General features: G+C 40.7%; 1 protein-coding gene across 1 annotated transcript in view; it reads right to left on the reverse strand.

The window, feature by feature from the left end:
* LOC105088773 (collagen alpha-4(VI) chain) overlaps positions 1-13083 on the reverse strand; it is a 110125-nt gene that overhangs the window by 57588 nt on the left and 39454 nt on the right. The window contains exons 11-13 of the mRNA XM_031466360.2: positions 10194-10339; positions 9866-9958; positions 8447-8500 (exon numbers count right to left, since the gene is read on the reverse strand). Coding sequence (XP_031322220.2) covers positions 8447-8500; positions 9866-9958; positions 10194-10339 — 293 coding nt within the window. The remainder of the gene's footprint in view (positions 1-8446; positions 8501-9865; positions 9959-10193; positions 10340-13083) is intronic.

The following is a 13083-nucleotide window of genomic DNA, read 5'->3' on the forward strand; positions in this document are numbered from 1 at the left end:
GGGCGAGGGGCACCACCTGACAGATTCCATCTGGGCCCTTCCGACCGGTGTGCATGGTGGGGGAGCTCCCGCAACAGTCCAGGCGAGAGGTCAGGGCGTGCGCGCCGGGAGCGGGAGGAGTGCCGCGTTCCAGGCACGTTTTCTTCCCGGGCTGGGCTCAGTCCACGGCTCTCAGGGCGCTTCTGCCCCGAGGTGCTTCCCCGGGTTCTTGGTTCTCCTTCCGTCGGCTGCAGCCCGCGTTCTCTCCCCACCCTGACCACGGCTTCCATCCTCTATGGGCAGGGAGAGTCTAAACATGAAGGCCCTATAAGGAATTTCTATATAACATGTACACTTTGTGTAATTGTGACATTTCACTGCCAGCCAAAAAGCTGGCTTCCGGGCACAACTTCCGTATCCAGGTCTCCAGGAGGAAAGTTCTAGACTGCTCCCCACTGTTTGCTGGTAAGTAATCACACTAGTACACACATCTTCACACATGGATTTTCTTATTTCTTCCCTATCTGCTTTCCCAGCCCACCCCCACGCAGCAGATGCAGGTTTCTGACTTCCACCCGCTGTGAAAGGACGGCTCAGTCAACACCCACCGTCCCATACAGACACAAAGACAAAAGACAAGGGAACACGCTCTTTGCCTTGTGATGAGAACTCAGCGTTGACTCTCTAGACCACTTTCCCGTGGATCACACAGCAGTGGTAACGGGAGTCACATGTGGCCCATTATTTCCCTAGCACGCACTTACCTCACACCTGGCAGTTTGTACCTTTTGGCCACCTTCCTCCAGGTCCCCTTCCCCCACCCCGCTGGTAACCAAGTCTCATCTCTTTTTCTATGAGTTTAGTTCATTCTTTTTCTTTCCTTCTTTCTTTAGATTCCACATATAAGTGAGCTAAAGCAGTATTTGTCTTTCTCTGCATGACTAGTTCCACTTACCCCAATAGCCACTATACATGCTTTTTTTTTTAACATTTTTTTGAGTTATAGTTATTTTACAATCTTGTGTCAAATTCCAGTGTAGAGCACAATATATCAGTTCTACATGAACATACATATACTCATTGTCACATTTTTGTGTGTGTGAGCTACCACAAGATCTTGTGTATATTTCCCTGTGCTATACAGTATAATCTTGTTTATCTATTTTGCATATGACTGTCAGTATCTACAAATTTTGAACTCCTAGTCTGTCCCATCCTCACCCTCTTGGCAACCACAAGTTTGTATTCTAGGTCCATGAGTCTTTTTCTGTTTTGTATTTATGTTCTTTGGGGGGGGGGGTTCTATATATGAGCGATCTCATATGGTATTTTTCTTTCTCTTTCTGGCTTACTTCACTTAGAATGACATTCTCCAGGAGCATCCATGTTGCTGCAAATGGCGTTATGTTGTCAGGTTTTATGGCTGAATAGTATTCCATTGTATAAATATACCACTTCTTCTTTATCCAGTCATCTGTTGATGGACATTTAGGCTGTTTCCATGTCTTGACTATTGTATATAGTGCTGCTATGAACACTGGGGTGCAGGTGTCATCCTGAAGTAGGGTTCCTTCTGGATATATGCCCAGGAGTGGGATCCCTGGGTCACATGGTAAGTCTATTCCTAGCCTTTTGAGCAATCTCCACACTGTTTTCCACAGTGGCTGCACCAAACTGCATTCCCACCAGCAGTGTAGGAGGGTTCCCCTTTCTCCACAGCCTCTCCAGCATTTGTCATTTGTGGGCTTTTGAATGATGGCCATTCTGACTGGTGTGAGGTGATACCTCATTGTAGTTTTGATTTGCATTTCTCTGATAATTAGTGATATTGAGCATTTTTTCATGTGCCTTTTGATCATTTGTATGTCTTCCTTGGAGAATTGCTTGTTTAGGTCTTCTGCCCATTTTTGGATTGGGTTGTTTGTTTTTTTCTTATTATGTTGTATGAGCTGCTTATATATTCTGGAGATCAAGCCTTTGCTGGTTTCATCATTTGCAAAAATTTTCTCCCATTCGTTTTGTTTTACTTATGGTTTCCTTTGTTGTGCAGAAGCTTATAAGTTTCATTAGGTCCCATTTGTTTATTCTTGCTTTTATTTCTATTGCTTGGGTAGACTGCCCTAGGAGAACATTTTTGAGATGTATGTCAGATAATGTTTTGCCTATATTTTCTTCTAGGAGGTTTATTGTATCTTGTCTTATATTTAAGTCTTTGATCCATTTTGAGTTGATTTTTGTGTATGGTATAAGGGAGTGTTCTAGCTTCACTGCTTTACATGCTGCTGTCCAGTTTTCCCAACACCATTTGCTGAAGAGACTGTCTTTATTCCATTGTATATTCTTGCCTTCCTTGTTGAAGATTAGTTGACCAAAAGTTTGTGGGTTCATTTCTGGGCTCTCTATTCTGTTCCATTGGTCTATAGGTCTGTTTTTGTACCAATACCATGTCTTGATGACTGTAGCTCTATAGTATTGTCTGAAGTCTGTGAGAGTTATACATGGCTTTTTAATAGTGGGTTTGCTGGTCAAAAAACAGGCATACTTTAATTTTTGATAAATTCTTCCAAATTATCCTGCAAAAAAACAGGTGTCCTGCAATCAACAGTGATGAGAGTGGCCACTTCCCTGCCCCAGATATTATCAATCTTTCACATTTTTTCAATCAGGCTAGCATAAATAGAATATGTTCTTATTTTCATTTTCCTGTATATTTACAAAGTCAAACATCTTCTTGGGTACTTATTTTCCATTTGCATTTCTTTTTCTGCAAATAACTAGTTTATCCATTGCCCACTTTCGACTGGAATTTCTACCTCTTACTAATTTATAGAACATTTCTGTGTGTTCCAGATATATTTGCACTGTTTAGCTGGTACATGTCTCTCCATATGTGATGCTTGTCCTTCTAACTTTATCCATGGTGTCTGTCCTTAAATGCAACTCTTAAATTTGGAGTCAAAACTATCAATTGTTGCCAAGACTTGGAAGCAATTTAAATGTCCATTGACAGAGGGCTGGATAAAGAAGCTATGGTATATTTATACAATGAAATACTACTCAGCCATAAAAAAGAATAAAATAATGCCATTTGCTGCAACATGGATGGATCTAGAGATTGTCATTCTAAGTGAAGTAAGACAGAAAGAGAAATAAAAATACCATATGATATCACTTATATGTGGAATCTAAAAAAAAGAAAAAAGAGGACACTATAAACTCATCTACAAAACAGAAAGACTCACAGATACAGTAAATAATCTTATGGTTACCAGGAAAAGGGAGTGGGAAGGGATAAATTTGCGAGTTTGAGATTTGCAAATATTAACTTATATATATATATATATATATATATATATAGATTAAAAACCAAGTTTCTTCTGTATAGTGCAGGAAACTATTCAGTATCTTTATACTAACCTTTAATGAAAAAGAATATGAAAACAAATCTATGTATGTATGCATGACTGGGACATTGTGCTCTACACCAGAAATTGACACATTGTCACTGACAGTACTTTAGTAAAAACAGTAACAAACTATGTGTTGTTTCCATATGACTTCTGTTACTACTGGAACTTTCATAACTAAACGCTCACGGTTGGTTCTTGCATCTGCAGCAACTCTGGTCTGTGTGGGGTGAAGGGCTCTCTTCTCTTACACCCCATGAAGGACCACTTGTCCCGCGCCAGGTATTAATCCTACATCACACTAATCTTCATATGCACTAAAGTCCTTTCTTAGAGCCCTTGCTCTGTTTTTAAACACGGCGCTAAGGGCTGTCCCCGTGATCTGTGGGGCAGACTCCCCAACACACCCGCATCGCGCAGCCCAACAGCAGGACCAAGTCACGCCCACTGACTCGTACTGGCACCGCACTGAACTGCAGTTCCACCTGACAGAGCCTGGACTCTCCCACGCTGAATCTCCCATCCGCGAAGATGGTGGGTGACTCCATTTGGCCCCGTTACCCAGTCTCCTTTGTGTTTTCCATTAAACTTTCATCACGTTCGCGCCTGCTTTTAGTCATTTACTGCCATGTTGTCTGTGATGCTTCTTGCTGCCGTGAGAAGTCATAAATGCTGTTTACTGTTAGAGCTTTCAGTTGGTTTCCAGTGGCACTGCTGGTCCCAGGGATGCTCGCCCCACTATCTGTGCCCCTTGTTGTGTGCTTTAATGATGTTCTCCCCTGGGTGGGTGACCAATCCTCCCCTATCCGTGGCCAATGGGCTGCAGCAAAGTGTCCTGGTGCAGGCCCTGGAGGAAGCTTGCTGGGAGGAAAGGCCGGTTGGACGAGCCCCGCGCTCACTCAGAGGATGCGTCCTGGGCACGGGGTTGGACGCTCAAGTCAGAGAGCAGCCGGAAAAGCACCACCAACAGTGACACCGTTTGCTCCCTGCTGGACGCTGTTCCAAGTGCATTTCACACCTTGGCTCATTTAGTCCGCACACCTAGGAGGCAGGTAGGGCTATCCTTCCACACAGATGAGGAAACAACGCAGTCCGTACACTCCAAGAGGCAGGAAGCTGAAGTTCCAAAAGGAAGAGGGCAACGCCTGTGGAAGGGCGGGCAGACGCCAAGAGCCAGGTGCCAGTTTCTCGCGAGAAGGCGTGCCTTGCCTCGCGGCTTGCCGGTTTTCTTACGTAACTATTTTTTGTGACCTTAGATAACCTGATTTTTGTCCTATCTAATGAAGCCTTCATGTGTGACCAGTGCATATTTAAACCAGCATCTCACAGTAGGTAAACTTTGAAAATACACTGAATCCGTGAGTCTGACCGATTGTGCTTTCCAAGGATGGCCACGCCAAAAGCTCCGAGCTCTCCTGCCATGCACGTGACCTTGCACTCCCGTCCCAAGAGGAGGGGTCTGATCGCCCACCTTCTCTTGAATCTGGATGGGACTTAGTGACGCCCTTGGACCCGGCAGACTGTGGCCGGCAAGTTACCGCCTGACTTCTGAGCATGCTCAGAGCCCGGTGGCTTCAGGCCGACCCCTTGGTTGCTCCCTCTCAAGTCCGCCCCTCCCTGTGAGACCCAGCAGCCTTGCAGGACCACCTCTACCTGCCCTTCTGCAACCGAAGCTCACCAGGGCGGGGAGAGGAAGTCACCTCGGGTCCTCCAGCCCAGCTGAGACCCTAGACACCCAGCATAGGACCGCCCACCGTTCCCCTCTCAGCTTCGCCACCCACAGAGCCCCAGAGGGTGACTGCTGCTCTGCAACACTAAGACTTGTGTCTGGGTTTGTTGTTGTTGTTGTTGTTGCTGCTGCTGCTGCTGCTGCTATTTGGGAAGTGGGAGTGGGGATGGAAAGATAATGGGAACAATGAGTTCGTTATCTGTCTTCCTACACTTTGAACGTTCTTGAACCTACGAATTCTGGGCAGATTCTGAAACCTGTCCACCAGCAAGAGCTGTCTCTGCCATAGAGGAGACCAGCCTGATCTGCTTTGCGGAGAAGCGACATTAAAAGCCATTGTCATACTAGGTGAAGCCAGCCAGGAAGAGAAAGAGAAATATCACATGATATCACTTATATGTGGAATCTTTTAAAAATGACACAAATGAACTTATCTACAAAACACAGACAGACTCACAGGCACAGAAAACAAACTTATGGTTACCCGGGGGAATGGGGGTGAGGACAGATAAATTGGGAGTTCAGGATTTGCAGATACCAACTACTATACATAAAACAGACAAACAACAAAGCCCTACTGTATAGTACATAGAGCTATATTCAATACCTTGTCATAGCCTATAGTGAAAAAGAATGTGGAAAAGAATATATATGTATGTGTATAACCAAATCAATATGCTATACACCAGAAATTAACACAACATTGTAAACCTACTATACGTCAATTTTTAAAAAAGCTATTCATCAGGAGTTCAAAATTTGTAGATACTATATATAAAATTAGCAACAAGTTTCTACTGTACAGTGCAGGGAACTGTAATCACTATCTTGTGGTAACCTATAATGAAAAAGAGTATGAAAATGAATATATGTATGTATATGTATGACTGAAACATGCTGTATACCAGAAATTGACACATTGTAACTGACTATACTTCACTTAAAAAAAAAAAGCCACTCAGAGGATGATGTAGTTTGAAGTCACCTCTCTTGTGAGAAATGAAACAAAAAGAGAATGAGTCCTACAGAAGGCACTGTCACAATCAGTAACCACAGGTGGCTGCTGAGACCTTAAAATGTGTCTAGTCCAATTGAGCTCTAAATGCAGATACACACTGGATTACAAAGTAGCATATTTTTAAAAGCAAATTATCTCATCAATATTTATATTAATTACATGTTGAAATGATTACATCTTGGATATATTGGGTTAAATAAAATATGCTAATAAAGATAACTTTGCCTGTTTTTTTTTTTACTTTCTTTAAGTTTGCTATTAATAACTTTTTCATTATATAAAATTACATATGTCACTCACATTCTATTTCTAGCTCTGTACTAGACGGTCTTTATAAAATATGTTGGTTTTGAGATGTTGAGACAGCAGAGTAAGGGGACAAAATCATCCTCCACCCTAGACAGGCATTGCTGGCTTATCCAAGTTGTCTGAAATTGGCGTCAGTGGTCCTAATGGGCTGCTCAGACCTTAAGTTATTCTCTTAACTTTGATCAGGCATATTATGAAACCAGAGGCCAAGCAGAAAAAATAACACTTAAAAGACATTTTAAAACATCGTAAAAACAGGAAGAAATAATTTCACTACTGCTCAGCAAAATCATGGAAGCTCACTATTCACACTTCTGAACGTATTTCTAACATCTGAGACTACGCTTACTGAAGCAAAATAAAGAGGAAAGTGGAGTGATTCTCCCACAAACATCACCAAAGAAAAGGGTGGGCTTACACAAATCTCAGTGGCTGCATTTTTCTCTAATTTCTGCTTCCTTTCCAAGCTCAGGCAACCTAAAGATTCTAATAATCAACAGACTACTCTAACTGGGGCAATTAAAACATAATGCTTGTGTATACCAGGAGTGTGAAAAGTTTGGCCCAAAGACCCCTCAGGCCCCCAAGACCCTTTGGGAGGGGATGCTCACAAAGTTAAAACTTTTTTCCCAATTACACTAAAATGCTGTCTTTTCCTTTTTCATTCATATTCTTTCCCAAGTGTACGGCACAGTTTTAAAAAAACTTTATTGTGGTATAATTTCTGTACAGCAAACTACACATATTTCAGATGTACAATTTGATGAATTTTGATAGATGTGTACACCCATGAAACCACCACCACAATCAAGACAGCTAACACTTCCATTGCTCCCCAAGAGATGCAATTTTTGAACTACAAATTTATCCCTTCCTACCCCTTCTACCCCTTGGTAACCATAAGTTTGTTCTCTATGTCTGTGTACTGTAGTTTTTAAGAGGTCACAAAGCAAGCGGTATCACAACAGACTCAACACAGAAGCAGATATACCAATCCAGCTGCCTTCTAATAAGCTAGACGTTAAAGACATTTGAAAACACATAAAACAATGCCACTCTTCTCACTAATGTATTTTGTTTGGGAAAATAGTTATTTTTCATAAAGGAATACGTGATTTATGTTATGGGTTTATTTTTATTATTTTGAAAGAAAATAAATGATTTTAAATTGCTTCGATTTTAATTTCTAACATGGTAAATATCAGTAGCTAGAAACCACACCAACAAAAGCTCTTCAAGCTCCATAATCTTTTAGAATGCAAAGCTATCTTGAGACCAAAAAGTGTAAGAATCAGTAGTATATACAAGTCAGCTTTAAAATTGACCCCTGTGGGTGAGTGGTTTCCCATCATTTAAAATTAACTGAAAATGATGGGCTTTTAAAATCCTTTCAGTATTTATATGATGTAATAAAGATGGTCCCAACCACATTCCAGTCCCCAAGCTAACAACTGTCTCTGTAACACACATTGTTCTCCACAGCCAATCACGTGGTAACTTTTCTTTGCCCAGGGATGTATCCAGGGTTACATACAAATTGTCCGCAGGTGATGACAACTCCATCACCTTTTCAGTCACTCAGGAAGGCATCTGAGTGATCTTGTAAGAACAGCCTTAGTTCTTTAATTGATTCTGTTAAACCACTTACAAGCATGGCTGTCTCCTTAATGGTAACAAACTACCTGTTATTCAGCTCATGATTAAGAACTGCTCTTCAATGTATGCCTGTTAGACACAGAACACATTTTCAGTTGTCCAAGAATCACTGACTAAAAACCAAAATGACCATACTTCATCACCAAACACCTTCTGGAGATTATATTTTTACAAACTCAGTCCACCAAACATTTGTTGTAACAGATGATTATTTTTATATAGATATTTTAAACCCACCTTAAATGGCATGGATGTGAAAAACTTTGATGGCTTAATGCAATTAAGTATTCCTAAGAGTTGACCCATTTACCATATTCCCTCAAAGAGAAAAACAGATTCAGTACTTACAGGACCACCTTCTTCACCAGGGTGACCAGGAAATCCATCAAAACCCCTCTTTCCCTGAGAAAAAATCAAAATAAATAATTTGGACTCCAAATCCTTCATTTCTCAAATCTATGTGAAATAAAAATGGTTACTAATAGATACCGTTGTTTCACTGAGTTGACGTTTTACTGAGATTCTACTAAATGTGGAGTGTAACACACAGAGACGTAGAGGCACTGTTGGCCTGTCTTAGAGTGAAACTTGCATACCTGTTTGTCTTTATAGTCCGGGACCCCAGCCTATTTTTATTTTTCTAAAATATCTTTTAAGCCATGCTATTGTGAAAACCAAAGCCAAAACTAGTTTCTAATTAAACATTTCAGGAAAGACTATTACTGTAAAGGGGGCTTTGAGCTGGTTTTACAAAACGTCAGTAAACAAAGGTGTTACAGCCCGCATTACTTATGAGAAATGGTTGCTTATTTCTGTGTGACTAAACTGTTTATTCTCTCTTTTTTTTACTCTCCTTAGATAACTAAACCCACAAACCATTTCCTGTCAAGGAAGTTTGGCTTAACATTTTATAGCCAGAGGTGTTTATTTAGTCTAAAACCTGGTCAACAAGATGTGGGAGCCATAGTCTCCTTGTAATTAACAAAGATATGAAAGTAACATGACCAAGCACTGAATTCTGAGCAGAGAAGTCAAGAATTCAGGACACTCCCATCTTTGGCCTTTGAGGCATGGTCCTCAAGTTGCCAAAAAACATGTCAAGAGATTCCCAGGCTTGATTTTCTGAACCTCTAATCCCATATTTAAGAACAACAAGAGGGGAGAAAATTCTAGTGCTGGGGCATAATTATAATTTATTTTTCAAAAAGTAATTATACACTGTTTAAAATTAAGATTGATCTGCAAAGGCAGGAAGAGCTCATTCCAACCACCTCATGGGAAACCTTACAACAAGAGAACATGAAAGCCCATGGGTGTGATTCAACCTTACACGTGAATTGGTGATTATACCCCCATCGTAAAGCTGTCGTCCCGTGAGAATGGAAACCTGTGTCCCTGGATAGCTGAGGACCGTTTCTAACAAGATTCTCCCTGAAAAGCATGAAGTGATCTTTTTCCTATCACTCAGTCCTAGAGTTAGGGAAAGTGTCTGTAAAATAAATATAAGTAGACAGCACAATAGGGTGGACAGGAAGTACGCCTTGGAGTCAGGGAGACATAGGGGCTTAAATCCAAAAATATCTCTTGGCAACCATGCAACTTTGGGGAAAGTGGTGTTCCCTCTCTGAGCTCGATTTCACACCTGTAAAATAGGTTGTAAAGAGCACAGAACTAAAAAAGGCGTGTTAAAGGCATAACACAGGCTGGTGTGCAGTGGATACGAAATGTCATCTCTCTCCCACACACCCCCCCCCAACAAATCCTCACCTTCCTCCCAGGGCTCCCACCATCACCTCTGTGCCCGTCGTCTCCAAAACACTTTGCATACGTATTGCAGCACGTTCTTTCTACAATTGTGTCCTGAAAACAGAATCCACATCACGTACAATTTTTTTTTTCATCTGTATGAACTTAAGTCACATGACACGCTAAAGAAACAAAATTCCCTCAAGGTTTTTAAAGTTATTAGAATGTACAGATCTGGTGAAGGATGGTGTCAAAAACAAACTACCACCAGAAATTGACACAACATTGTAAACTGACTATACTTCAATAAAAAAGTAATTAATTAATTTAAAATCTAAAAACAACTTACAAGTTGCTTCCATAAGATGCTCGGGAGAGATGGCAGTGTGATGCTGAGAGGTTGATGATACGCAAATCCTCTGCCAAATTCTAGCTCCTGGAGCTCCTCCAATTTATATACACCTTCCAGGCCAATAGTAAGGAGTCCAGAGAATCCTTCAAAACACCAACAGGTGGGGGATTTCCTTGCACATCTTTTGAATGGTCTGTCTTTGGGCCCCAATATCCATCACCCCTCCTACAGCCTCATCAGTCTTGTCTCAAACTGCATTTCTTTTAAAATCAAAGCTAGCTCATGACATGCCTTCTTGAAGAATTGGTCTGACATCTTTCAATCCCTGCAGCTGAAAGTCAAACAGTTAGATGGAACCACAAAGGACCCTCAGGGCTCTTATAACCCCAGTTTTCTATTTGAAAGAGAGTTTTCCCCTGTTACAGTATGAAGTTACATCCTTTAACCCCATGCTTGAAGTAGACTTGTGGTTTACTCTGTGACCATCTTGCGGGCTGTTCACAAATATTCTGGTTCCTCTACCGAAGAGCATGAGGTAGGATTTCACTTTTGGGGGGAAATTATAAGCTCTCATTAAGCCCCAATTCTTTACCTGCAAAAATATTATCTCATGAAAGTTACAACTGTCCGCACAGCTGGCTCTGACCAATGAAATATGAGCAGAGGTGACACTGGCCACTCCCTGGGAGAAATTTTAAGAGCAGTGCACACTTCAGCCCATTTTCTTTCCCCTCCCACAGAAACAGATCCCTCCTTCAGCCTGGGTCTTCGACTGATAAGAAAGAGGCATGGACGAAAGGGCATGAGGTACAAGATGGAGACAGTCTTGCTAGCTTAAGCCACTGAGATTTGAAGGTGGTCATTGCAGAATAACAACCATCTCCTACTGATGCAGACACTGAGAGATCATCTGGGTTTTTCCATGTAACAGAAAACATAGTGACAAGAACATTTCTCAAATCTGGCCAGAAGTCACAGTAGAATTTCCAAACAAATATTACCGTTAATATTTAAACAGTAAATTCACACACACATGCACACACATCAGCTCTTGGCTATGGTAAACAAACTGCTTTAAAATCCTGTGGTTAAAAGTTGTATACAAATTCTTAATTACTCCTCAAAATAAATTCTTGGAAATGGAATTGCTGACCTAGCTCGTAGGCAAAGTTTGCAGTCCTTTGTCATGAACTCCCAGTTCCCTTCCAGAAAAGTTGCAACATTTTAAACTTTCAGTGGAAATCTATGCAGTAAATTCAGTTGAAAGCAAATTGTCAGAAAATATTCCACTTAATGCAATCTTTAGTAAAGTACCCATGACAGTTTTCACAGAACTAGAACAAATGATCGTAAAATTTATATGGAACCATGAAAGACCCTGATTTGCTAAAGCAATCTTAAGAGAAAAATAACAAAGCTGGAGGTAACATGCTCCCTGACTTCAGACTATATTACAAAGCTACAGTCGTCAAAACAGACACATACTGGCACAAAAACAGACACAGAGATCAATGAAACAGAATACAGAGACTATAAATAAACCCACACACCTAAGGTCAACTAATCTATGACAAAGGAGGCAAAAACATACAATGGAGAAAAGACAGTCTCTTCAATAAGTGGTGCTGGGAAAACTGAACAGCTACATGTAAAACAATGAAATTAGAACATTTTCTCACATCATATAAACCTCAAAAATAAACTCAAAATGGATTAAAGACCTAAATGTAAGACCAAAAACCATAAAACACTTCAAAAAAACAGGCAAAACACTCTTTGACATAAATTGCAGCAATAATTTTTTGGATCTGGCAAGAAAACAAAAGCAAAAACAATAGGATCTAATTAAATGTAAAAGCTTTTGCACAGCAAAGGAAACCATCAACAAAACCAAGGCAATCTACTGAATGGGATAAATATTTGCAAATGATATGACCAATAAGGGGTCAATACTCAAAATATATAAGCATCTCATAAACTCAATATCAAAAAACATACAACTCAATCAAAAAATGGGCAGAAGACCTGAATAGACCTTTTTACGAAGAAGACATACAGATGGCCAACAGGCACAGGGAAAGATGCTCAATATCCTTAATCATCAGAGAAATGCAAATGAAAATCACAGTAAAATATAATCTCACACCTGTCAGAATGGCTATCATCAAAAAGTCTACAAATAACATGGCAAGGATGTAGAGAAAATGGAACTTTTGTACACTGTTGGTGGAAATGTAAATTGATGCAGCCACAATGGAAAATAATATAGAGGTTTCTCAAAAAACTAGATACAGAACTAACAAATGATCCAGAAATTCCACTCCTCAGTATGTTTCCAACAAAAATGAAGGCACTAACTCAAAAAGATACATGCACCCAGTGTTCATAGAAGCAGTTTTTTAAATAGCCAAGATATGGAAGCAACCTAAATGTCCATCAATAGAGGAATGGATAAAGAAGATGTGGTATATACAGTTGACCTATGAACAACATGGCTTTGAACTGCATGGGTTCACTTACATGCGGATTTTTTTCAATAAATAACCACTATAGTCCTACATGATGCATGGCTGGTTGAATCTGTGGATTCAACTATGGATGAATTGTGGATACAGAGGTTATATTGAGGTGGGAAGCCCCATAAAAAAGACCGGAAGGACCCCCAGGCAGGGCCACTACTCTCCTGCCAGCACCATCCAGTTCCCTGGCCCAGTGGCTCTAGATCAATTTTTGCCTCTGGAACAGCTTACTTCTAGGAAAGTGGAACTTATCCCTAAAATTCTATTTGTTCCCTGAGCTCACTCCTGATTGGTTATTTCCTTCATTCCTGATTGGTCCATTTCCCTAACTTCTGATTGGTCCATTTGTAGTATTTCACTTGCATGGA

This window comes from Camelus dromedarius, chromosome 2 (assembly GCF_036321535.1).
Source record: "Camelus dromedarius isolate mCamDro1 chromosome 2, mCamDro1.pat, whole genome shotgun sequence".
NCBI classification, from domain to species: Eukaryota; Metazoa; Chordata; class Mammalia; order Artiodactyla; family Camelidae; genus Camelus; species Camelus dromedarius.